This window comes from Antennarius striatus, chromosome 10, assembly GCF_040054535.1.
Source record: "Antennarius striatus isolate MH-2024 chromosome 10, ASM4005453v1, whole genome shotgun sequence".
NCBI classification, from domain to species: domain Eukaryota; kingdom Metazoa; phylum Chordata; class Actinopteri; order Lophiiformes; family Antennariidae; genus Antennarius; species Antennarius striatus.
The window spans coordinates 20,922,361-20,949,820 of NC_090785.1; the positions used below are offsets into that span (position 1 = coordinate 20,922,361).

Genomic DNA, 27,460 nt, shown 5'->3' on the forward strand with positions numbered 1-27,460 from the left:
CAGCTGATGCTCGGTTACAAGACGAAGAAGAAGGACCCGGAAAACAATTCAAAATGGCGGAATCGGAACATGAAGCTGATCCTGGGCACATTTCAAGTCCAGACGCGGAACCTCTGAAGTTGTCCGACTTGTTGGAGCGTGGGTGGAAGATATTTGATGAGGTGGACAGCACGAACGAGCCACTGGCCTCCACCGTGGTCCAGGCGAAGGTGCAGCGCGGCCTGAGGATGCTGGAGGAGGCGTCCCGGATGGTGGCGCAGCTCGACCTGTTCAGCAGGAACGAGGAGCTGGAGGAGGTGGCCACGGCCGACCTGAAGTACCTGCTGCTGCCCGCGCTGCTGGGAGCCCTCACCCTGAAGCAGAGCGGCCGCGACCGGCGGCTGGAGCTGCTGCTGGCGGCTGAGGCCCGCTTCACGGACTTCCTCCGGAGGAGTAAGGACTACAACGTAGCGCAGTTCGAACTGCCGAGACCCACTGACGAGAACACGGGTTCTGAAGGAGAACCACAGAACGGATTGTCCACAGCAACGGTAAGGGTTCGGCTCGGCCTCAGGGTCCAGTGAAGGTACCGGAACCGTCAAGTGAGCAGCTCTGGATGGCGTAGAACTGGTCCTACTGGGACGGGTCCAGGTTGAGACCTATTCCCTTTGTTCGTTCTATCTTTGTATTACATTTTAAATTTTTTATCCTCATAACTACCAGGAAAATAATGTCACAATCCATTTTTTAAAATTCCCCAACCTTGGTGAGGTAATTAGAATACTGAAACATTAAAAAAACCGTTTTATTCTTGAAATATCAGTGTCCACTACAGTGGACATCGGACAGCCATACGTGTGAAACGGAACCTTTTTTGCAACTATTTAGTCCCAGAGAAAACATTACATTTTTAGCATACAGACTGTCAAACATCACTTTTGTTTTGCGTTGTGCTTTGGAGATGCTCTGATGTCCATAGTGGGCATCAGAACGTGTGTGAAACCCATCCTCGATGGTAATCAATCAATCAGAACCCATCAGAGCAAGCATAAGCGACCAGAACCCAATAAGCATAAGCGACCAGAAAATCCCTGCGCTTAACATCCACAGAAATGTCCATCATCACTTTAGTTCTGTGTTTCCTTGTTGTCTTATTTGGGATGACTTCAAAAAGCAGTTCCCCTTGATGGAAACACTTTTGACGTGGGAGCGTCTAGTCATCTTCACTGTCACTTGTGGCTCCTGCTTCGGCCCAAGTGATCAAGTCTTCACCAAGGAGCAGTTTGAGGTCATGGAACTTCAGGGGTTTCTCCACTCTTGTGCTGAGTGGAGAAACCACTGAAGTCACGAGTTGGTGATTACTAGGTCAAAAAAGTGGAAAACGGCACACTTTGTCCATTTCCGAGTGCGAGAGGCTATCCTGTACAAACTCAACATTCGCCAAACAAGTCCAAAACACCCATGTTGGTTTTGTAGCAATTGGCAGTGGCCTTTACACCTGGATAAACCTTTTGTCTTTCTTGGACCATCTTCTGCGTGTGTCCTGAGGTTTAGTGCCATAGGCAGAGGTTGTCATTGTAACAGGTTTGTTGTCCGACCACCTTATGGTGGCGAGTTCAGGAGGGCTTCATCTGTTGCCCCTATTCCTTTCTTTTTGAAGGGGCCATCTGCTTTGATGTGGCACTCCTTTGTTATGTTAAATAATAATTCAAAACCTTGTTAGTTCAAAACCTAGTGGGTTAGTTCAAAACCTAGTTAGTACAAAACCTGGCTAGTTTTAGAACCTAATTTGTTCAAAACCTAATGGGTTAGTTAGTAAGTTGGTTCAGAAACTAGTTAGTTTAAAACCTAGTTAGTTAATTATTACTTAGTTAATTAAAAAACCTATTTAGTTCAATAACTAGTGAATTTAAAACTAACTGAAAGGGATCGAAGCCCCACTTGTGTACATTTGGTATCATTGAAAAGCTCTAAATATTCTCTGTAGAGAGCAGAAGGAGTCAATGCAGTCGGATGCTGTGGGTGGAAGATACTCATCGTCACAAAGGTCCTCCACAAAGGACATGTTTGAATTGTTGGTGGTTGTGAGGATTTTAGTTCTATTTCTCAAACGTAATTAACAAGACATAGAAAGGTGGTTCTGGGTTCACGTCCTGCTCTGTGTGGAGTTTTTATGTTCTCCCAGTGTCTCCGTGGGTTCTCTCCGGGTTCTTCACCTTCCACCCACCTCCAAAAACATACACCTCAGATTAATTGGCTGGTCCCAAATTACGCGTAGGTGTAGGCGTGTTTGTCTACGTGTGGCTCCTCGGTGCACTGGCGTCAAGCCTGGAGTGTCCCCTTCCTCATGTCCCCAGTTTGCTGGGATAGGCTGGTGATGGTGATCCGTACAGTAGTATAGACTTACTTGGTATAAACTTACTTGTACTTATATTTACTTAACAGTAGCATAAACTTATGAAGGCTGGACCCTCGAGCACTGAGAAGATGGCAGCAGGAAGTGGCTGCTTTGTTGGACTCGTACTCACTGCATGTCCAGGTTGAATTATTATCGTGAGAATTGATTCATTTTCATTTCATCCACATACACCGATTATATGTATGAGTAGTTCACAGTGCTATAATTTAAAATTTAAACACAGATATGATAAATGAAGGTGTAAAAATCTGACTTTGTTCCTGTTAGTATGTGAGGAGGGACGAGCGAGGAGTCAGACGAGGTTCATGCCTACAAATCTACTGACCATCCAGATGACACACAAAGAACAGATGGACAGAGGAGGGAAGACCTGGATTCAAAGGACTTTATAGACAAATAGAATAACGAGTATGCGATAGTGACGAAGAAATGATATCTCAGTATTTTCTATAACTTCTAGTAACTATAAAACCTCCCTTCACGGAACTGTTTCCTGATGACTAGAGGATATTGATGGTTAGTGAGTTGTGGTATCATTGAAACTAACAGGCTTGTTAAGGAAAGCTATTTATTTATTAATTTAGAAACCAAATCATTCAAGTTGGAGTTGGTGGCCTAGTTTTGCGCTTCTTGTCATTGGATGACTGGATTGTACTGTGGCTGCTGTGTTGAACCTTGAACATTTTGAGCAGGGTTTTTCTATGGCAACGGTGAAACGTGGTTGTGAACGACGAGCACCATGAATGATGGTGAAGCCGCTGGTGTTCCTGTTTTCTGAATGATCTGGAATTCTTTTCCAACCTATACTTTAAGGAGTCCAAGTGTTGCTGAGGACACAGCTGGAAACACGTTGCTGATGCTCCAAACCATTTTGTGTGCTTCCTGTTTCCAAGGCTGCCTCGTCCGACCTGGTGTCACTGGCTGCAAAGAGACAGGCTAAGATTGAGAGGTACCGTCAGAAGAAGGAACTGGAAAGCAGACTGTCAGATGTACGGCGAGCAGTGGACAGCGGGCAAGCCGATGATGAGGTCTGCAGAGACTTTTACCTTCTGAATGTCAAGAGATGGATCACCGTGTGTCTGGAGGAAATAGAGAGTATCGAGCAAGAGGTGGAGATCCTGAGGAGGATGGATGTTCCAAGGCCAGGTGGCGCCCCGCAACCAGCTCCAGCCATCAGGCAGGCCTTCAAACCCTTCATCCTTACCAAGGACAGAGTACAGGTGAGCAAGAGAAGGGCGTACTTCATGACGGCTGGGTGGGACTAGAACACTCAATGTAAAGATAACTAGAACAGCACTGGCTCAGTACAGCCATTTGTTTGGCTTTTGGTGCTGTTGGTGGCAAATTTTCAAAAGTTAATGATGTTATTCACACACAAGTGTTAACATTATCTTGTTGAATGAGCAGCTGGTATCTGGATGCCGATGAAGTTTGTCTAACAGAAAAGATGTACAGATATCCTGATCCAAAGATTCAGACCTGTTAGAAGCAGAAGAACTGGGTGAGTGATGGGATGTGTTGCTTCCTCCTCAGGCTCAGGTGTTGGGAGCCGGATATCCTAGCCTCCCCACCATGACGGTGGACGACTGGTATGATCAGCACAGAAAACATGGAGTCCTCCCCGATCAGGGGATACCAGGAAACGTGGCTGCGGAGGAAGCTGAGACACAGGAGAGGGAAGAGGAGGATGAGGGCGACAACAATGAGGCTCTGATGAAGGCAAGAAACTGGGACGACTGGAAGGACACTCATCGCAGAGGTTATGGAAACCGCCACAACATGGGCTAGTCACTCCCAAACACGCAGGGCCTCTGTCGGAGTAGAAATACTGATGAGTTCTAAAAATGGATGTTCTTCATAATCCTGATCTGAAACCTGTGAAAGACCACAGTGTCACTGACACACGTGTTCAGGGCAAATTTAGATTACCTGTTGTCATCAATCAGGATTGGCTGACAGTGGTTTTTCACCTTCTATTTGAGTGGGGCTCAGGAAGCAGAAACACTACTGCTGTGGACTGGATTAGGCCAGCCGTGACTCCAGTGCTTCTTCCCTGTAGTGTCAACTCAATAAAGACTGATCCAAACACAGTGCCAGACAATCACTGGTTTATACACGGCAGCAGTGGGGGGAGCCCCGAATAAAGTGTAATGACACATCTGTGACAGTAGAGGGCAGTGGGGCTTTCACGTCTATTAACTGTAATTAACAGAGGAGTATTTACTCTGCTGTGGTGTAGGGTTTATTTGGGTGGGGGCGTTCTGTCTAAGGGGGCCTTTATAGATGGCAATTGTGAAGCGCTGCACTACAGTAAGTGTACAGTTTGAAGGAGTATTATCTAACCCCACATATACAACAGTTCAAAGAACACCTGGTGACAGATGTCAACAGAAAAGACGTTACCTAGCAACAGTCTGACAACATGGTTTGGTATAAAAATAACATGCAGAGACGGAGGGATTCACCTCTGTGGAAAACGACATTGAACAACAGACAAACAATTCAAGAACAAATGTTTCTCAGTGTAGAATTTCAAGGTATTTGGGGTTTTTGTTGTCTACAGTCACTATATTAGAAAAAATCTGAAGGTGGACAGCAAGGTGCCACAGTGTGTAGTGCTGTTGCCACAGCAACAACCCTTTGAATTTCTTATATTTCTACATGAATAAGTCATAAAATGTGTTTTGATCTTCATTTAAATCAGAAGTCTTATTTGTCATATTTCATAATTTTGGTCAGCATAACATGAAAACATTCACAGGACATCGAGGGAAAAGTAAGAGAACTTCAAGTTTATGCAGATATTTAAGAAATTCCACAGGGTTGAATGTTTCGCACTTTTCTTGTACTGTATATATACTGTATATCATACATGTTTTTACTCATATTTATGTGTATGTATCTATAAACAGATCACATGTATAGATGTTATATTTGTTATATTTATATATTGTCAGACAGTTAAACTTTTTTTATTACGTTATCAACACATGAACAATGTTGTGTAGCGTTTGAACTGTCCCACACGCTCCTGCAACCGATCATCTACCTCCGTGCTGGAGATCAGTTTCTGGGGACCCGATGCCTTTATTTTGAAGACCGCCACCGGAAGCTCGCGACACCGTCCGTGGAAGTTGTCGGAGGCGCGAGCCACTGGCCTGAGGAGGTGATGGTGTTCGCTAGCCCGGGCTGACGGCGGCCGCGCGACCAGAACGAGACGCCTTCCCTCCGGTCTCAGGTAACGTGTCGGTGCTGCCGGCTGTGCTGTGTGTCGGTTCGTCCCGGGCTGTCTGTGGGGGCCGTCAGTGGCGGACGAGCGCCGCTCGGACGGCTAACTTCGCTAAACTTGCTAAGCGGAACTGGGTTCAGCGGGACGTCTGACCGCCATATTTCAAGACACCAAAGCGGTCAGGTGACCTCAAGTGACCTATGGGACCCGTTCATGGCTGAACACACCTGACCCACGGAACCACGATCACACGTTTTTTTGTGCGTCGTTCCAAACTGACTGGTCCACAGCAACACAGGTGTAAAGCCGAGAGAAGTAGAACCACACTGGTTTCGGATAGGTGACCCAGCTGAGTTCATGGTTTATGGCCCATCGATTATTACTTATTTTCTGTGCTGAGAGAGAATGGGGAGGGGATTTTTAAAAGCACGTTTATTCACAAAAAGAATATCACAAATTAATTTATGTAGCGCTTAATCATGGCAACATTTTAAAGCGCTTCAACAGACAGAAAAACCCAACTGAACCCTCCAGAGCAAGCAAGACTGATTGATTGATTGCAGTGACACAAAATCCAAGAGATTCACTCAAAAAGGAATTCACATCTCAAAAACAAATAATGATAGGATTTTCAATAGTACTATGTGTTTCCTGAACAAATAAAACATTTAACTTTTTAACATTTGTCAAACTAAATAGCTGCTAAAAGAAAAAAACGCGTACACAAGAAGGTGTACAAGTAGCTCTGACAATGAAAATGAAAGCAGTCTGAAAGAAGCCATAAGAGAAAAATATGATTCGCAAATATGATTTGCAAAAGACCTCAACATGTTTTTAGATAGCATCAGTTTTTATTTAAAAAATCCAGAAGGAAGTGACCAACTGTTTTTTACAGACCAAAAGGTCTATATATTGAAGAAACTAATGGTAAAAGTAAAAAGCATGATTGTAGAGAACGAACAATTGGTTTTTGAATTTTTTCTTCCTTTTTAAACCTGTGTTTTAAGTTTATTTTTAACTCCTTGCTAATATGTGCATTTTAAAACTCGGCAGATTGAAGGAGAAGGGAGCAGGGATCATGGAGAAAAGAGCCAGAGACACACAGAGCCAGAGATTAGATTTGATTTCTGCTTTGATCTGAGAGGAGGAAGGAGTGTGTGGCGTCTTTGCATCTATTCATTCTATTATTTGCCTTTTTTTATGTTTATACATGTTTTTGTGTAACAGTGTAACCACGGTTACACTTTGGGAGTTTGTGATGGGAAGTGACTAGAGTGTCACATTTATTCTGTTTTTTGCTTTTTTGTATGTGTATTCACATTTCAGTTAATTACTGTTACATCCCAGTTACGTTCGGTCGTTTGCGGGGATTTTGTGGTAATTTGGAGGCAATCTGACAGCCCACAGGGGCAACATGGCAAGAAGAGGACAATACCGTGACGCACCAACACGGTATCACACTGGCCCCGACTGTCAACTGCTCGGTTGGGTAGGTGTGTTTCGCGGTGGGAGAGCAGGTTGGGTACGACATCGTAAAAGCAGCCTCCCAAATGATCAAGCAGTGGTGATTTTTCTCGATGAAGTTGAAAAGGTACACCAGGTGTGGGTGTGTGAGCGGTGTGGTGATTAAGTAAACCTCCAACCCCGTCCATCCCCTGGCTAACCCAGCTAAAAAGGGGATCATATCAAATGCCCTACCTCAGCAAGAGAGAGAGCTGTCGCGACATGGTCGGCTACTGACTCCTGTTAAAAAGTTCCAGATTGGTGGTAATATTCACCCATTGAAGAAATGTTTCTTTTTCCAGAGACAGGGTATGATGATCCCTAAACAGACCAATAAAGAGCTGAACATCACGCTCGCGTTTAAAATTAATTACTTGAATTACAAGGTCTATGTCACCACTGAGAGCATAAAATGTTTCCGGTGCGAGAAGGAGGGACATCCCATCCGCTACTGTCCAGGGAGAGACAGCGCCGGCCATCGGCTGCGGCGGCCGTGGGGCCAGCGATCGGGCCACTGACTCCACTGCCGCGGAGCTGGTGGCTGCAGGGGGCGGCAGTGGAGTCAGTGGTAGAGCAGGTCGTCCAATGATTGTAGGATCGGCAATTCAATTTCCGCTCCCACTTCCCTAGTCACCTGTCGTTGTGTCCTTGGGCCAGACACTTTACCCTCCTTGCCTCCAGTGAGGGATTCACTGGTGTGTGAATGTGTGTGATTTATTGGGTGGTGGTCGAAGGGGCCATATGAGCGGCTGCCATGTTTTCGTCAGTCTGCCCAAGGGCAGCTGTGGCTACATGGGTAGCTTACCATCACCAAGAACGAATGAGGAGTAAATGAATAATGGAGCCACTGTAAAGTGACTTTGAGTGTCCAGGAAAAGTGCTATACAGTGGTACCTCTACTTACGAAATTAATTGGTTCTGGACGGAATTTCGTAAGTAGAAAATTTTGTAAGTAGAGACGTGTTTTCCATGCAAATGCCCTAATCCGTTCCAAGCCCCCCAAAATTCAGACATAAATGTTTTATAAAGCATAAAAATGCATCAAAACATGTAACAAATACATGTTACAATTAGATTATTACACAATAAATGAGAGTTGTGTATAATGTAAAAAACAAAGAATAGAGTAAAGAATAAAAATGATGATCATTTACCTTTTAACTGCTGTCCTCGTTGTTTTTTGCCCTCTTTGGTTCATGCGCTACTTGCCTCACTATGCCGAACAACAGAGTGAATTCCAGTCCTCCTTTTGAACTTTTCGAAACACCCACGCAATGCCTTAAACTCCCAATGTTCTTTCGCCGACGTTCCCTCACCTGAATCCTCCTTCACGAGGTCATTAAAAAGTTAATATATTTACTTAGAACTATCAGAACACCTACGGGTCGAGGGCCGAATGACGAGAACGCTGCATAGACACCTCTCTAGCTACAAATAGAGGTCCCTCTCAGCCAATGGGATGCCAGGAAGATGCTAAGTAATAGCCAATGGCAGAGCAGCTATAAGAATGTTGCGTTCAGAGAACTTGGGAGCTGCGAGTAGCAGCCCATAGTATATTTTTACCTTTCGTAACTTCGCAACAGGACGCAATATTTTCCTGTTGAGGTGTTTCGTAACTTGAAAATTTCGTATGAAGAGACGTTCATAAGTAGAGGTACCACTGTATAAATATAAATCTTATTAATACTATTATATTTATAGAACTAAATGACAATGACAACACAGATATTATCAGTTATTATATATGTTTATCTGTGTTAATGTTTATATTTATCTTGTGTTTATCTGTGTGGATGTCACGGTCGCACAATGGGTAGTGTTACCTTACAGAGGGTCATTGGTTCAATCCCCCCCAGGGCCTTTCTATGTATATTAGGGTGCTGTTGGTTCTCTGGCTCCCTCCCCCCGACCACAAACATACAACGAGGCTGCGTTCGTCACCATAATCCATAGTTTGTTTGTCTTTGTGTGGCCCCTGTGTCCCCTGTGATGACGGGCCCCACCCTTTGGCCATAGCCAGCTGGGATAGGGTCCAGCATAACCCTGAACCCATATCCAATAATTACCATTGTCTCATCTCGAAGCAAATGAGTGAGTGTAATGTAATATAATGTAATGTGATATACTGCCTGGCCAACATAGAAGGTCACACTCTAACATTTCATTGGAACACTTTTAGTTTCAGACGGTGGTATTTTTTCCGTATGCTTCTGCAGTGTGAACAAATTGAATCCATCGCTGCTATTCAGGAATCAGGTGGTCAGCTGACCTCCTGCTTTGGACCAGATGCTGTCAGTGATCTCACAGGAGTGTTGCCTGGATTTGCAGACAGACCACAGACACTTAAGGTTCCTAGTGGGTATGACCTCACGCCCTCCTCAGCCTGAAAGAAAAGGTTGTCATGTTTATTTTGAAAAATAAAATCTGGTACTTTAAGGCTATATAAGTCTGTTTCTTCTGGGAGAATAAAACATTTGGGAGCCAGTGGGGGGGGTGTCATGAGCTCGCTGTACGCCATACGCCTGGTGGACAGCAGCTCACGCTGGAGATGGTTTTTGGTTTCAAGAAAACATCTATCAAGTACAGTATTTTCCACACTATAAGGCTCACCTAAAAGCCTATCATTTTCTCAATTTCTTATAAAGCAATGTGCCTTATATATGAAAAAAGTTTTAAAATAAAGCATTCATTGAAGATGAGTTGTCAGATGCGTTTTGTAATCCAGTGTGCCTTACAATCCAGTGCACTTGATGTATGATTTTTTTTTTAAAAATAGGCCAGTCATTGAGGGTGTGCCTTATAATCCAGTGTGAAAAATACTGTAGTTTGAACACTTCGTTTTCATCATTTTTTTAGTTTGGACGCAGAATCATTCTGATTGTGTGTGTGTGTGTGTGTGTGTGTGTGTGTGTGTGTGTGTGTGTGTGTGTGTATTCCAGGTGCCTGTCCATGGGTGTCAGCAGATTGGACGTATTTTACAGAAGGCTGCTCCTCACCAAACTCTTCATTGGTGGCTGGGGTAAGCCTGAAGACCTCAAAAGGTATGGAACCGACACCCCATAGCAGAAGACAAGGGAGCTGGAGGCAGCAACATGGTGGAGAACATAGAGGGTGGTGTTCAAGAAGGGAGGAACCTGACTGGCATCTGTCGTCTCTACAGTGTAGGGTTCTCTGGACAGCTTGGGAATATTCAAACATCCCCCAAGTCTGGCCACTCTTCTCCTCTGTGACACCAAAGGTGACTGCAGAAGGCTCCTAGGAGAGCAACTACCTGACCTCAGTTAGTGGGTGTGGTCTGGTGATTAGTTAGTGGGTGTGGTCTGGTGGTCAGGAAGAGGGTGAGGTCTGGTGATCAGTTAGTGGGTGTGGTCTGGTAGTCAAGTAGAGGGTGTGGTCTGGTTATCAGTTAGTGGAGGGGTGTCAAACTCATTTTCACCGAGGGCCACATCAGCATAATGGCTGTCCTCAAAGGGCCAGATGTAACTTAGAAATGTAACCTAACTCAATGTAATTTAAAATAAATGTAACTACTCCTTAATTTAAGTAACTCTGAATTTATCACTTAATAAAGTTACAGTACAAACATTACAGTTACACAGAGCTACTATGTTTGCTTCTTGCTCTTTTGTAACATAAATGCTTTTAATTTTTCAGGTTATGAAACCCACATAAGTCCATCAATCAAGGATCAAACTATCCAAGTGAATTAAGAATAATCACATCAAAAACAAGTTGGGCCATTAGCTTTGTTCAAAACATGTTTGTCAGTGTTAAAATGGGTTTAATTACGGCATTGTGGGAAATGCAATTGAGCTCAAAGCACACTTTTGACCTATTTTTAGACACACTGACCTTTTATACTCTCGTGGGCCACATAAAATAATGTGGCGGGCCACATTTGGCCCCCGGCCCTTGAGTTTCACACATGTGAGTTAGTGAGTGCGGTCTGGTGATCAGTTAGTGGGTGTTGTCTGGGTGTCATGATGTCAGAATGTGGATGACACCATGAGGAGGACCGTCTAAACTCTGATGGACCAGGGAGGTTAACTGGTCGATTCATGGATCAGACACCAGCTAGAGAGGAGCCAGGTGTGTATTAAGTCCTGAAGCATCCAACAGGTCAAATGTCACATGCAGGTCACCTGTAAAGGCCCAAGTGAATTTTAGATTCATCCTAAAATTTCAACCAAAAACAAAATGTCCTTACTTTTTGGAGTGGTACACACACACACACACACACACACACACACACACACACACACACACACACACACAGACTTCCTGATGGGACCCGCCCAGTGCCCCACCAGTGACCTGTCTGCATAGCATAGAAGCTCCTGTCGAGCATCATATTGGCCACAATGAAAAAACAGCCCAGAAATGAAGTGGCAGCGGTCCCACAGGACCAACAGCTGGTTGACTGGGAGCCCCCTCAGACTGGAGGAGTAGATGGCCCAACCTGTGGACGCTGGACCCACCGATTCCAGTGCCACGCAGGTGGACCTAAACCCACCACACCCAGTGCCACGCAGGTGGAAATTAACTCAGTGGGACTGTGGAAGATGAGCCCAGAGGCCACCCCACTGGTGTTCTGTTAAGTCCTGAAACCCCTCAGCCAGATCATCACAGAGAGTAGGTGGTCCAACCAGAACATGAATGACACGCTGATGTCACTTCCTGGTCATCAAAAGTCAGACACGTCCCTTTATTTTTGATGACTCTGTTTGATTTCATTAAATTTCTCAGTTAACTCCACAAATAGTTAAGATCAACTAGCAACACATTCAGAGTTCAGCGTCACCATCAGTTAATGCTTCCAGACAGAAACATGACCCAGCCAACATTGGTTCCTACATCATTTAGTCCCAAAAGGAGAACAAACCTGTCAATAATGAATAAAAGTGAACTAACAGGTGGTGACAGTTTTCTGACAGGTAGTCTATAGTCTACATTGCTGCTCTAACTTTAACATGTGTCTTCAGTCTCCATGTTGGTGAACGTCTCCATGAACGTAAATACATTTTGGGTTCGTTTCCCACTCAGAAGTTCACAGAGATGTGGATAGAAGGAAGAAATGCTGCAGATGACGCCAACAAGAAAGACCACAGGAAGTCTGACATCAGAGCAAAATTCGGAGTCATGTCAACATGACATGTGAAATCTGAACCTATGCGGTGTTCATATTATGCTGCTCGGCTGGGGGGAGTTGTGGCAGGAAGAGGAAGTACAGTAGTCGGATATGATGGTTAGTTGGTTGTTCATATCTATGAATGTTCGTTAGTCGGTTGTTCATATCTTGAGGACTTCATGTACTAACAAACTCCTTCTGGGGTCTTGCTCGTGTATCGGGCCATGTGTTATTGTAACTGCTGCGGTGCCTGACAGGAAGTGTCATGCTGCACGGAGGCAGGTTATGGGTTGGTAGTTAGATGGTCCTCAGAGTTATGGTGTCCAGTGGAGCTGGGGGAGGTTTGGGCTTCTCTGCTGCCCCCATGACCCACACCCCGCTAAATGGGAGCAAATGGATGGAGGATGATTGTCATGTGTGTTTGTTGCCACTGGCCTGTGATGTGTGTGTGGTGTTTGGTCTGTGGGGACATTGACCTGAACTCACTGCTCTTGGTTTTGCAGAATCTTTGAGTTTCGTAAAGTGGTTGGAGACAGAGCAAAGTGCCAGTTGTTGGTGCCCAAGGATTACCCAGTTCACATCAGCAAGGTGCCCCCCCCCCCCTTTCTCTCACTCGTTCACCGGTACTTCTGTTTCACAGCTGTGCTTGTTGTTTGTACCTTTGTGACAGACAGAAGAGCACGGTGACTGTCAGATCCTCGAGGGCTTCTTCATCTCGCCTCTCGAGCACTTCCTTCCTGGAGTCCTGCCCCCCGAGGCTGTCAAAGCCAGGTAGAGGACGCCGGTCATCCTGACAGTCGGGGTGGAGACATCACAACATGTGATCAAAGCCCTGTTTTTGTTTGACGCAGAAATACGGCAATGGGAATGGTTCATATTTGTATTGTAGAGACTTTTCCAACATTACACATTACTGTTGTCAGCTGAACTTCAGCTGACACCAGAGGCCCAATGATTGTGTGTGTGTGTGTGTGTGTGTGTGTGTGTGTGTGTGTGTGTGTGTGTGTGTGTGTGTGTGTGTGTGTGATTCTGTGATTTCAGGTTCCAGTTTATCGTTCCTAAGAGGTGGCAGAAGAACAGACCAGTATGCATCCACCTGGCAGGAACTGGAGATCATGTAAGGCTCTCACGCTTCCACCTTTATTTAAACCTCAAGTGGTTCTAGAACTAATCTTTGTAGATAAGACCAGAAGTGGAACATTCTGTTTCCTGTTTGTTGCTCTAGGAATGTGTTCTTGTATAAATAATATTAGAATGAGTGTGTTAGGGTTAGGGGAATGAAGCAGATACCTTGGTAGCCAGTGTCAGCTAGAATTGTGTGAGCCAGGATTGTGTGAGCCACTACTGTCAGTGTTCCCACTGGTGTCATTGCTCCCACTGAGAGGAAAACAACCCTGGAGGGTGAGGCTTAAGCAGGGCGAGTGGATGCCGACACCTCTTCAGGTCTTCACGTGTATCAGCTCAGATGTTGACCTTCAGGAACACTGGCAATTGCATGTGCAGCAGATGAACCCCTCCAGGACCTCCGTCTGTTGCCACATGCTCCTCAGAAAGGGTCCCAATGTGTGGTGTGATTGAAAACATTGGTTGTCTTGATAACTAAATCATTGCTGATGGCAGAACGCCCACAATAATTGTCCCACTGGTAATAATATAAGATCCTTTAGAGTGGTGGAGAGTGAACGTATCTCTGTAGGAGGAACCCGACACACAGTCACCAAGATGAGAGCCTGTCACAGCCGCCATGCTCACATCCAACGTTCATTCATTCATTCATTCATTCATTCATTCATTCATTCATTCATTCATTCATTCATTCATTCATTCATTCATTCATTCATTCATTCATTCATTCATTCATTCATTCATTCATTTATTCATTCATCCGTTCGTAAGGGGCTCCAGCTGTTTGTAAATCAGGACTATGTGAAACAAAGCTGATGGTTTTAGATGGTATAGACACCTGGAGACAGTCAGGTCCGGTTCTAATGACATAGAGCATCATGTCTCAGTCCACTAGTCATCTGACCCCACGTCAGCTTAGAGGACATAGCTTGTTTCAGTTCACTAGTCAGGTGACTCCAGGTCAGGACTGTAGAGGTCGTGATCATCATCAGGTACTAATCAGTGAATGACGATGGTCTGTAGCCACACTGCCCCCACCATGTCCACTAGTGGAGTTCTGCCCCAGCATCATCCCCTACCATGTCCACAAGTGGAGTTCTGCCCCAGCAGCAACCCCTACCATGTCCACTAGTGGGGTTCTGCCCCAGCAGCATACCCTACCATGTCCACAAGTGGGGTTCTGTCCTAGCAGCTTTCCACACCATTGGACACGGTGGGGTTCTGAAGCAGCGTCCCTCACCATGTCCACTGGGGGGGATCTGAAGCAGCGTCCCCCACCATATCCTCTAGTGGGGTTCTGCCCCCACCATGTCCACTGTTGGAGTTCTGCCCCCATCATGTCCACTGGAGGGGTTCTGTCCCAGCAGCATCCCCCATCATGTCCACTGATGGGGTTCTGCCCCAGCGTTCCCACTGACACAGAGGTTGTGGTTTTTAATGCATTCGTATTGAAGACTGTTTTCCTGTCTGTGTGTAGTTCTTCTGGCGCCGGCGGACCCTGATGGCACGTCCCATGATCAGAGAGGCTGGAATGGCTTCGCTGCTTCTGGAGAACCCATATTATATCCTTCTGTTGGCTCTTCGCGTCTGTCCCTTTTTTAAAAAAACATTGTGCTTGTTGGTATGATAGAAACATTATAATGTTCTGAGAAAGATTTACACATCCACAGAAAGTCTCAGAAAGTCATTACAACAGAAAGTCACTTCTCCTGTTGACAGCACAGACATTGAGTGTATCAGTAATTTAATCTCTGTCAAGGGTTCAGATTCACTGTAAATACAGTATTTTCCGCACTATAAGGTGCACCTGAAAGCCTATGATGTTCTCATAAACCTACAGTGTGCATTATAATCTGATGCGCCTTATATATGGATTAATATTAATATGAAAAGCAAGACTCAATAGGCCTGCTGCTTGCGTTGCAGATACCACAGCAAAGCTTTACAGGCTTCATGGAGCCCATGCTTTGAGCAGTAAGATTTGTTTTGTCCGAAAGTGGGATGTCTACAAGGCTAGACAGGAGGTTCTAATGTCCTCTCTGACTGGTGTAGCTACCTGATTAATGCTTCAACACAAAGGCACTAAAACAAGGGATGACAATTACCTAGCATGCTACAAGGCAAGCACTTCGCAGAAAGACGACAATAATGCAAGGTAATAGTTCTTCATCTGAAACCAAGCACATTGTTCAATAAATGAAGGGAGAATATGTTGTTTTCTACCTTCTGTTCATGTTTGTGTGATTTATGGTGTCTGGAGCTATTTCCTGTCCTCCTTAACTCTCCGTTTACATGGCTACCGTAAACCAAAAGACCAACTGTAAGTACGTTTCCCTGTTCAATTGGTTGATTAATGGAAGTTTACCTGTTCATTAGCGTACTCATTCAGACACAAATAGGTGAATGTGATCTTTTCACCTCTTAGAAATCTTGTTGGTTGACATTGTGTTGACGCCGTACTTTAAGTGATTTTCCAACAAACTAAATCTTTTGATCTTGTCTTTTGTCTTTCTTTTGGAAAAAGACATACTGGGATCTTAAAAGAAGAAATATGAACAACCTCCAGTTTGTCCAGTTCAGTTCTGGGCGATTCCACACTAGTAAGCTAAACAAAACGTTGACATGATTCATCCACAGCATAGGTAGAACAGACCAACGTGCTGAATGGCCAGCATAATTACTGCACAAGTTGATATTGGGAGGGAAGTCACAGGTCATCTGTGGTACCCCAATGATCCTCTGGGGTTATGGGATAGACTTGGCTAGGAGTCACACATAAAGCCTCAAAGGTAGTTTATCTTTAAGATCCTGTAGTAGCAAATGGGCAGCCTGTATTGAGTCAGTAAAACTGAAGTGGAACTCAGCATTGCTTATAATACTGTAGAACAGGTAGGTGTCAACATATGAACACAGTTGGTTCAGAGAGGCTGTTCATAGCTGAATTGTTTGTACACTGTCATTTATTAATTTTCAGTCTCTAATCTCCTTTTGAGGTCATTTAAATGTCATTACTATTCTAAATACCAAAGTACTATTCCTTAAGACTGATCAGAAACAATTACAGGACATAAAAAAGATCAGTTAAGATAATCCTTTATTTGTCCCACAGTTGGGAATTTGTCATGATTGCACCAGTAGTATCCAGAGAGAATGGAAGAATAGGATAGATGGTAGTAGGATAGAGTAGTGGAAGAGAGATTCAAACATGCATACATACATATTTAGGAATGTACAATTTACAACCCTCAGTGGTCATACAGATTGTGTCAGTGATTGTGTGTGTGAGTAATTGTATGTGTATGGTCGATTGTGAGCAGCGCTGGTTATACAGTCTGACAGCTGCAGGAAGAGAAAGACCTGCGATAATGTTCTTTTACACATTTAGGGTGTAGCAGTCTATCGCTAAATGAGTTCTCCGGTGATGTTAACAGGCCCTGCAGGGCTGGAAGTATCCAATCAACTTGTTGAGGAACTCAACATATGGAGAAACATCTCAAATCCATCTTCAAAAGTTCTTTGTTTTGTGGTGCCACTTAACCTTACCATTTTTAATTAATGCCATGTGTTCGAAGCATATGAGGCACAATTGTTGTGAACTGCCTGATGGAAGAATAAACATAAATTTCGTCCACTCATTGTTAACCAGTGGTTTTCTTCAACATTCCTTCGTTTGAAACAAACCATGCTGTCCTCATCGTCTCTCTTCCTCTGTGCTATGGATAAATGTTTAGATCACAGTTGTAGCGGCAGCGAGCTGCTGTGGCGCTTTCAGGTGCGCTGACAGCACGGGTAAACAAATGATCGGATCTGTAGCCACGACTGTCAGAAAAAATCCCCCCAAAAATCTATTCTCGTGAATTTATCATATAATGGTCACAGGTCTGGACAGAACCGCCACTCGGTCTGGATCCGGACTGCGGTCTGCCATTTGGTGATGCCTGCTCTAGTGACTTGTGTGTTCTAGACCGATGTCAGAAGGTACAGCTGCTGACAGTTGAAGACTTTTTCTTCTGGTGACGTAAACAAGATATCATCTTTGGTATTTCAGGCGATCCAGCCTAAAGAATGTGTCAGACCTGTTCGTGATGGGCAGCGCGTTGATCCTGGAGTCCTCGGTGCTGCTCCACTGGCTGGAGAGAGAAGGCTACTGGCCACTAGGAATGACTGGCATTTCCATGGGAGGATATGTGAGTTATCCAGCATGTAGTGGATAACTACATGTAGTACTATGTGTAGTACTTGATGACTCCCTTGTTTGTTTGTGTCTCTCTGTTTAGATGGCGTCGCTGGCAGTGACCAATTGGCCCAAGCCGATCCCTCTGATCCCCTGTTTGTCCTGGTCCACTGCTTCCACTGTCTTCACCACGGTAACTCTGTCCACCTGCTTCACTGACCACACTGGACACGCATGTCCAGCTTCACATACACAGCTCAGAAACATTCTCAAGGATGCAGGTACAGGCCAGGGGTGAAAGGTCAATCCAACAAAGTTGGGTCAATGCAAAAGGGATACATGCTAAGAGAGTCTTGAACGATTCCACTCATCCATCAGCAGGCCGTCGTTTCCAGCAGGCAAGGACAGCTGAAGAACATAATTGCATTGTGGTCGTCCGATTCTAAGCTACACAGTAGTTTAGTACTGCATTTCAGATTGAAATGTGAGACACTGAACTACCATCATTCTCACTCTCTAGAAATGAGTTTTCATTAGATATTGGTGAAGAATTCAGTCACTCTCTGGTCCAGGCCTGAGCGTTTATCAACTGTATCTCTGAAGTTTAGCTGGCTTGGTGTTAAACTGAATGGTACACTATATTTTGAAAATGGGGGTTCATGCAGGTCTACCTCGACTTAAGTTCTTGATTATACGTTGGTTTTCAAAAAAATACACAGAAAAATACAAATCAAGCTCATGTCACTTTATTCCATTTTACGTTGGTCACCACAAACACTGGATTCATAAAATCACTAGTAAACTGTTAAAAGCACATAATATCATGTTACTGTACAATAAATCAGAATAAAAATACATATTAAAATAAGTACATATAGTTAAAATATCTACTGTTAAGCATCACTCGTGATTCATGGGATTGTGGGTGTCATGTTCTTATAGCCCAGTAAGCGTTCTTCCATTTAATCCATAATTGGAAGTCGGCTTTTACCAGTATGGTGATGGGTTCTGGTACAAGGAAGAAGTTAAAGGATTCCCAAAGAAGTTTATGGGGACTGATGTCTGTTGCATCCCTTTCTTTGGGAATTAGAACACCGACAGCTCTTCTCCATGCTTTGGGTACTACTTCTGCCAAACTATCCTCATGAGTCTCCAAATAAAGTGTAGGATGTCTGGAGCGTTCTTATAGAGCTTATATGGCACTCCAATAGGCCCTGACGCTGATCTTGCTCGCAGGACTACATTCTCCACTTCCTTCAATTTTGGAGGGCCAGTGTCCAGGCTGAAATCCGGAGGTTAAATAGGTGTGATGTTATGTGGGATGATCATCTGCTCATCCATTTTCGTGTCCTGGTGAACCTTTTCCGGATGTTCTTCCAGTTCCTGCTTTGGGGGAATTGACTGGGGCTGGTGGTGCCTTTCCACTTCTCCTGTTGTTTAACCCAAAGCGCTCTTCTCCGTAGTTGTATATGATCTCCCATCTTTTCCAGCTTTTTCTCTGCTGTTCCTACCTGCTGTTCCAGGATTTTTATCAGGTCATTTCCGTACTTGTCTTACCCTACGTAATGATAGGGGTGCTGATGCTCTGCAAACTTTGGTTTGTGTCCCGTGGCTGTACTTTAATCGACTGACTTGACTGGTCTCTTCGTAGGAAGTACTGGTCAATGCGAGGTCCCTGTCTCTGCCCTTCCCAGCACCATTTCCTCCCCTGGTGGATCTTCAACCCCTTTGCCGAAATTACTTTTTCCCATCCACATCTGCACGTTTGAAGTGTATAACCCTCTGCTGCTGTGGAAGTCTCATGTGCCTTGTTCTTACTCATAGTCGTTTCCATTCTTGTGTTTGTGGCCATGGTATCAATCGTTGAGCCATCTTGTGCCCCAGCTCTCGCAGCTGTAGGGGTATGTTCCTTTGTTGACTTTCTGTAGCACTTAATGGGTGTCTCCAACATACTGAAGCAGCATCGGAGACTGCTGGCATGGGTAGCTAGCCCAAGAGAGCCACAGTGGAGCCTATTCCCTCCATCCAGCTTTTTCTCCAAGCTGTCACATAGACTTTCCTATGTTGTCAGCTGTTCTTTCACAGCAGTCACCGTAGGAGTCCAGATAATCAGAATCATAAAACACGGGATGTGATGATAAAAAACTGTCCAACTGCATTAAAAAAATCAAATTTATTTGTTTGTCAGCTTAAAATAGATTTGTATTAACCAAATATTTTTGAAATGCATTCATAAATGAGGTTCAGTAGAGAAAATTAGTTTAGCGTGGAGACCAGTTAGTTTGATTTCAGTAAGCTGAGGTTTACCCTGTCCACACAGAAGTTACCCTAGCTGTTAGCTTTGCTAACATCATGTGTTAAGAATGAGGCCACTGTGTAGAGCTGTCTTCAACCCGACCCAAAGGTCCACGACCCACCATCTGAGTGCCATCCTGGAATGAACCCACTGCATCAGGAGAGAATCCATGTGTGATGGAAGAACCTGAACCTTCAGTTTGTTTAGGCCATCAGCTGAAGTTACCCAGAACACTGTCCCCTGTTGATATGGACGGAACAGAGACATGATGAGTCACTGTTCAAACTGAAGTGTGTGTGTGTGTGTGTGTGTGTGTGTGTGTGTGTGTGTGTGTGTGTGTGTGTGTGTGTGTGTGTGTGTGTGTGTGTGTGTGTGTGTGTGTGTGTGTGTGTGTGTGTGTGTGTGTGTGCTCACGTGTGTTCTTGCAGGGCGTCCTGAGTAGAGCGATCAATTGGGCGGCGCTGCAGAGGCAGTATGCCATCAACTCGGTGTACGAGGAGGAGATCGTGGAGCTGCTGCAGTACTGCGGGGTGTGTCATTTTATAGAGTCTAGTCCCACAAGAGGCTTCGAAAATCGAACTAAATGTGGACATAATTAGCTAGCAATTAATCAATTTAGTCATCTGATCAGGAATCAATAAAAGTAACAGCTAATTGTACAACTGGAATCGCCTCACTTATTGTAGATGTTTGACAGCGTGGACCTACTGGACAATCGTAACCTGTCATAGGCCCATTCAGTCCCCTGGTCACTGACATCAACCTCTGTTCTGTGTTCACCGCCATCAGGCTGATTCCTTCAAGAAGGAACTTTTGAAGAACTCTTCTTTAGGTCATCTGCTTGATCTGTTTGGAGACCACAGGGTGTCACTGAGCCACAGCTATAAAGAAGAAGGACATGGACTATTGATCAGTAGAACTGTCGGAGGCAAAATCCACAAGTTCCCAGATTCAGTCAACGATAGTGGAACCAATTCAAGGTAAAGTTTACCGACACAGTGTGGTAAACGTAGCACTGTTTACTAAACAGTGTTACAGTGTAACGTTTACCAACAGTGTAATGTTTACACCACCACGTGGTTAACTGTTTTTATTTGATTGGTTTTCTTTTTTGCCATTTCATGTAAATCCCACCTTTTTTCAAAGTCACTGTTTAGTCAGTGGTTCGGGTTCTGGAGCTTGTGTTCAAGCCAAAGAATCTAATTCTGTGGTTCATAAGTGTCTGATAGAGTCCTAAAGGTGTGAGTGTAAAAGTTCTGAATAACATGAGAACATGTTATTATTTGTATACTATTAGTTTAAGCAGATTGTCTGTTTAGTCATGTGATTTAGATGAATATCAGACCGCATTTTATGACAAATGTCTGCAGAAATATAAGAAACTCCAAAGGGTTCACATACCTTTTGTTGCAATGTAAGAAAAAAAATCTTACATTCACATTTCCCACAATTTTTTTCTGGTTCTGATTGTTGGCTCACCGTTAATGCAAAAGATTTACTTACTTTGACCAATAAAAAGTCAAAGGGCAGAGATCCATCAATCCATCCATTTTCCATCGCGCAGGGGCAGCAGCTTCAAGAGGGAGCCCCAAACTTCCCTTTCCCCAGCCTCATCTAACAGTTCTGAGTGGGGGATCCCGAGGTGTTCCCAGGCCATGAGTATTGATTATAAGCAAAAAACTTTTTAATATTGTGTTTGGTATGTTCTTATCAATCACTTCCATAGTTTTTCTAACTGCTCTATGTTGCTATGATTGAACACATGACCGATGACGGTACACATCTTGAGACTTCAGTGAATTCTAGTCTCTCATAAACCTTTACATTATTCCACCGTGTTTCTGTGTCAGTCACATCAGAGCAGTCTTGTGACAAACTGCAGTTTCCAAGTTTTATGACCTTGAGGTGCTCACTTACCTGTAGCAGAAAGTACATGAGCAATCATGCTGCTTCACAACGGCGCATCTCCAGAATTATTCACTGGCCAATTTTTAGGAATCTTTTTTTAAGGACCAATTCCCTTTGCATACAAACCTGTTATTTTTCTTACATGTAAGAAAACCAATGGATCTTTTAGAAGGCAGTAAGTAACCGATGGCCCGTTACCTTTGGAGCCAAAGTCTAAACTACGAATTTTGCACAGACCCTACCACTTTGGAAACATCACGTCTGATAGGTGGACAGCTTGTGGATCCACTGTGGTTAAGCTGCAGTTAGACTGCTTTGGTGCTGAGTCAATCCTTGGAAATCCTTGGAGGATGGCACGGATCTTCACATCATAGCCACTAGTACTTTGACCAGTTCCTGGATGGTGGAGACATTACCTGTAATCTTCTTAAGACTGTAATCGTCTTGTCTTCAATTTGATACTGTTGATCATAATATTCTTGTGAGGCAATTACAAGATGAGATGGGCATTTAAACATCAGCAAACGGGTTTTGGTCATATCTATCTGACCAGTTTCAGTTTGTTCATGTCAATAATAAATCCTCAGATCGAGAGACTCTTACCTGTGGAGTGCCTCAAGGATCTGTTGTGGGGCCAATACTGTTTAATTTATATACTGTATGATACAATTAAAAAGAAGGGAGATGTGCAGAGTTGTGGCAACTACAGAGGAATAAAGCTAATGAGCCATACAATGAAGTTATGGGAAAGAGTAATTGAAGCTCGACTAAGGGCAGAAGTGAGCATTTGTGAGCAGCAGTATGGTTTCATGCCAAAAAAGAGTACTACAGATGAAGTATTTGCTTTGAGGATGTTGATAGAGAAATACAGAGAAGGCCAGAGGGAGCTGCATTGTGTTTTTGTAGATCTGGAGAAAGTTTATGACAGGGTGCCCAGAGAGGAACTGTGGTATTGTATGAGGAAGTCTGGAGTGGCAGAGAAGTATGTTAGAACGGTGCAGGACATGTATGAGGACTGTAAGACAGTGGTGAGGTGTGCTGTAGGTGTGACAGAGGAGTTCAAGGTGGAGGTGGGACTGCATCAGGGATCAGCTCTGGGCCCTGGTCTAGAGACAGTGTCACTGAGGAAAAGACAGGAGACAGAGCTGCAGGTAGCAGACATGAAGATGCTGAGGTTCTCTTTGGGAGTGACCAGGATGGATAGAATCAGGAATTAGTACATCAGAGCACATGTTAGAGGTTTTGGATATAAAGTCAGAGAGGCCAGACTGAGATGGTTTGGACATGTCCAGTGGAGAAATAGTGAATATATTGGTAGAAGGATGCTGAGTTTTGAAAATACCCTCAGCCCAGACTGCTGAGGGTATTTTTCACTGTCTCTACATTACTTACTTTAGGAGCTTCTGTTACTTCTCTTTACCTGCTGCTGGAGGAAGCCAGAGAACCTGGAGAAAACCCACACAGACACAGGGAGAACATAAAAACACAGAAAAGCCAGAGGGCGGGGGGAGGGGGGTTGGGCACAATTACATTCTGAATTGATGTGATGAAATTCACGGAGTAGTAGACAAAACTAGGGGGGGACCAACATCCACTCTATATCATTCCAAAGCAATTAAATTAGGAGCTGCTGCTTCAGAAAACTATGGTGCAATTACTTCAACACTGACTGACACCTTATTTACAATTTTACAGTAGGACAAAGTTGTATTAAAAATTTCTGTACAACATTGGACACTGTGTAAAATGAATAAAAATAGTTCTTACTGTTGCATTTCATGGTTTAAAATATTTAAAACTTTGACAGTTGCTTGGATTATTTCAATACACTGTTGTGTCCAGAACAGCAGCTTTATTCCCTGATCTCCTGGTCCTTCGTTCACATGTGCTTACTTGTTGGTGTGTTTTATAGGAGCCAGCCTGCAGACAACAGCCTCCATAAAACCAGAGTGGACTCGGCCAGATCCCGCCAGACGTCCTTACACAGAGACTCTATCAGCTTCATGAAGGGTGTGATGGATGAGTGTACACACATGGCTAACTTCTCTGGTAAGTTTGATGGTTAGGGTGTTTACTGCCATCATTTTCATCACACTGATGCATTCTGGGACACTGTAATGCTCTCAAGGAGTGGGGAGAGATAATTGAATAGAGCAAAAAGATTAAAGAGAAGAAAGACAAATGGATAGACGAGTGTCCTTGTGTGCTTCCCTGACATCATACCACCAGGACCCAACCTGACCCTGCTCCAGTACCATGTGAAGGGCTAACATTCAAACTAGCCAAAGATGACCCACAGACCGGAGGGAGACAGGTGTACCAGGATAAGGTCCAGGATGGTCCAGAACAAACAACCAGGGACACAGACCACCAGTACCTGAAGACTGATGGTCCAGAACAAAGAACTTGTTTGTTTGTTTAGTCTTACAGACGTTATGGTGCATGCAAATGAAAACAAGGGTAACATACATTTAACAGCCACTTCATTTGGTACTCTTGTTTATGTGCTCTAAATAGCAGCTGACTTGACAGTAACTCAAAGCATGTAGACATAACCAGCATCAGAATGGGGACGAGGTGGTGAAAATATGAATGTGTCATGGTTGCTGGTGCCAGATGTGGTGACTCTTGAGTGAGTCATTCCACTTGTAATCAGCTGTGGTCATTATCAGCTTCACCCCAGTACTAAAGGTTCCACTGTTTTCCTGTCCCTGTGTCACCATGTCATTAACGGCTCCAGTGCCTGTGGACACCAGTCTCATCATTGTGGTACAGGCCAAAGAGGACGCCTATGTTCCCCGGACTGGAGTCCTCAGTCTGCAGGAGATCTGGCCGGAATGTGAAGTCAGATATCTGAATGGCGGACACATCAGCGCGTACCTGTTCAAGCAGAATGTCTTCAGGTAAACTGAGACTCACACATCATTAGAAAACATGACTTTGCTTACAGTTACATGTGCTGCTTTAGAGGAGGAGTGGGAAAATATATGCAGTGTGAACCAACAACCACAAGGTGGTGCGTGTGAGCAGTGAAGACTAAAGTCTCCTCTAGGGCTTTCTATGTCTATATCCTTATCTCGCTATATATATATAGTGTCTGTGGCTCGGGTAGGAGTGTCTGTGGCTCGGGTAGGAGTGTCTGTGGCTGGGGTAGGAGTGTCTGTGGCTCGGGTAGGAGTGTCTGTGGCTCAGGTAGGAGTGACTGTGGCTCAGATTGGAGTGAGTTGCTCAGGTAGGGAGTGTCTGTGGCTCGGGTAAGAGTGACTGTAGCTCAGGTAGTAGTGTCTTAGGCTCAGGTAGGAGTGTTTGTGGCACGAGTAGGAGTGTCTGTGGCTCAGGTAGGAGTGTTTGTGGCCAATTCTACAGAGTAGTGAATGAGCATTCTACTCGTTCTATGCAGGTGGACTTCTGAGGGATGTTCTCAATGTATTGACAGCGACATTACTCAGCAGTCCTGTAGGCCTGCATGGAATATCACATGGAATAGTGCCAGGAGTCTGAGACAACTCCGGACATCACTTCATTCAATGAGAAGGGTCTATCTCATGGACTGATGTTTGCAGGAACATCAGTTAATGTTTTCCTCATGTTGCAGTGATTCCAGGTATTGATCTTCCCTTCCTCCCATGTCCATGTCTATCTCTCCTCTGGACATGTCCAAACCATCTCAGTCTGGCCTCTCTGACTTTATCTCCAAAACCTCTAACATGTGCTGTCCCACTGATGTACTCATTTCTGATCCTATCCTTCCTGGTCACTCCCAGAGAGAACCTCAACATCTTCATCTCTGCTACCTCCAGCTGTCTCCTGTCTTTTCTTCAGTGACACTGTCTCTAGACCAAACAACATCGCTGGTCTCACCACAGTTTTGTACACCTTTCCTTTCATTTTAGCTGAAACTCTTCTATCACACATCACACCTGACACTTTTGTCCACTCGTTCCATCCTGCCTGTACATGCTTCTTCACCTCTTTTCCACACTCTCCATTGCTCTGGACTGTTGAGCCTAAGTACTTAAAATCCTCCACCTTCTTGATCTCTTCTCCCTGTAACCTCACTGTTCCACTTGTGTCCCTCTCATTCACACACATGTACTCTGTCTTACTACGGCTAACCTTCATTCCTCTCCTTTCCAGGACAAACCTCCACCTCTCTAGCTTCTCCTCCACCTGTTCCCTGCTCTCACTGCAGATCACAATGTCATCTGCAAACATCATAGTCCATGGAGATTCCTGTCTAACCTGGTCTATCAGCCTGTCCATCACCATAGCGAACAAGAAGGGGCTCAGAGCTGATCCCTGATGCAGTCCCACCTCCACCTTGAACTCCTCTGTCACACCTACAGCACACCTCACCACTGTCTTACAGTCCTCATACATGTCCTGCACCGCTCTAACATACTTCTCTGCCACTCCAGACTTCCTCATACAATACCACAGTTCCTCTCTGGGCACCCTGTCATAAGCTTTCTCCAGATCTACAAAAACACAATGCAGCTCCCTCTGGCCTTCTCTGTACTTCTCTATCAACATCCTCAAAGCAAATACTGTATCTGTAGTACTCTTTTTTTGGCATGAAACCATACTGCTGCTCACAAATGCTCACTTCTGTCCTTAGTCTAGCTTCTACTACTCTTTCTCATAACTTCATTGTATGGCTCATCAGCTTTATTCCCCTGTAGTTGCCACAACTCTGCACATCTCCCTTGTTCTTAGAAATGGGCATCAGCACACTTCTGCTCCATTCCTCAGGCATCTTCTCAGTATCTAAGATCCTGTTGAACAACCCAGGAAGAAACTCTACTGCGACCTCTCCTAGGCACTTCCAAACCTCTACAGGTATATCATCAGGACCGACTGCCTTTCCACTGTCCATCCTCTTCAGTGCCCTCCTCACTTCATCCTGACTAATCTTTGCTACTTCCTGGTCCACAGCAGTCACCTCTTCTAGTCTTTGTTCTCTCTCATTTTCCACGTTCATCAACTCTTCAAAGTAGTCTTTCCATCTTCCCATCACACGACTGGCACCTGTCAATACACTTCCATCCCTGTCCTTAATCACCCTAACTTGCTGTATGTCCTTCCCATCTCTGTCTCTCTGTCTTGCCAACCTGTATAGATCAGTCCCTCCCTCTATTCTGTCCAACCTAGCATACAAGTCATCATAAGCCCCTTGTTTGGCCTTTGCTACCTCTACCTTCACCTTACGCTACATCTCACTGTACTCCTGTCTACTCTCCTCAGTCCTCTCAGTGTCCCACTTCTTTTTAGCTAACCTCTTTCTCTGTATACACTCCTGTACCTCCTCATTCCACCACCAAGTCTCCTTGTCTACTTTCCTTCCAGATGACAGATGATTTGTCCCTGTAATACTCTACACTGTCTCCTACCTGTCTCCCTGATCACATTAGCTGTAGTTTTCCAGTCATCTGGAAGCACCTCCTTGCCACCCAGAGCCTGTCTTAACTCCTTCCTAAAAGTCATGCAAAACTCTTCCTTTTTCAGCTTCCACCATTTCGTCTTCTGCTCTGCCTTTGCCCTCTTCATCTTCCTCACCAACAGAGTCATCCTACACACCACTATCCTATGCTGTTTGGCTACACTCTCACCTACCACTACTTTGCAGTCACTGATCTCCTTCAGGTTACACCGTCTACACAAGATGTAGTCTACCTGTGTGCTCCTACCACCACTCTTCT

General features: G+C 44.5%; 2 protein-coding genes and 1 long non-coding RNA gene across 3 annotated transcripts in view; 2 read left to right on the top strand and 1 right to left on the bottom strand.

Annotated features, from left to right (window-relative positions):
• igbp1 (immunoglobulin (CD79A) binding protein 1) lies at positions 1-4,488 on the top strand. Its single transcript, XM_068326225.1, has 3 exons — positions 1-530; positions 3,292-3,618; positions 3,932-4,488. The coding sequence occupies exons 1-3, from the start codon at positions 54-56 to the stop codon at positions 4,184-4,186; spliced, it is 1,059 nt and encodes a 352-aa protein (XP_068182326.1). The 5' UTR covers positions 1-53; the 3' UTR covers positions 4,187-4,488.
• Positions 537-5,588, bottom strand: LOC137603043 (uncharacterized). Its single transcript, XR_011037225.1, has 4 exons — positions 5,448-5,588; positions 3,878-4,058; positions 3,445-3,597; positions 537-3,334 (listed from the first exon to the last, which is right to left on the bottom strand). It is a non-coding gene; the product is annotated as an uncharacterized lncRNA (long non-coding RNA).
• The window catches only part of abhd18 (abhydrolase domain containing 18), a 24,684-nt gene continuing 2,729 nt past the window's right edge, over positions 5,506-27,460 (top strand). The window contains exons 1-13 of the mRNA XM_068326226.1: positions 5,506-5,636; positions 10,070-10,171; positions 12,762-12,846; positions 12,929-13,029; positions 13,300-13,375; positions 14,861-14,945; positions 15,676-15,703; positions 17,432-17,570; positions 17,661-17,750; positions 20,282-20,383; positions 20,643-20,833; positions 23,674-23,810; positions 24,502-24,664. Coding sequence (XP_068182327.1) covers positions 10,080-10,171; positions 12,762-12,846; positions 12,929-13,029; positions 13,300-13,375; positions 14,861-14,945; positions 15,676-15,703; positions 17,432-17,570; positions 17,661-17,750; positions 20,282-20,383; positions 20,643-20,833; positions 23,674-23,810; positions 24,502-24,664 — 1,289 coding nt within the window. The 5' untranslated portion in view covers positions 5,506-5,636; positions 10,070-10,079. The remainder of the gene's footprint in view (positions 5,637-10,069; positions 10,172-12,761; positions 12,847-12,928; positions 13,030-13,299; positions 13,376-14,860; positions 14,946-15,675; positions 15,704-17,431; positions 17,571-17,660; positions 17,751-20,281; positions 20,384-20,642; positions 20,834-23,673; positions 23,811-24,501; positions 24,665-27,460) is intronic.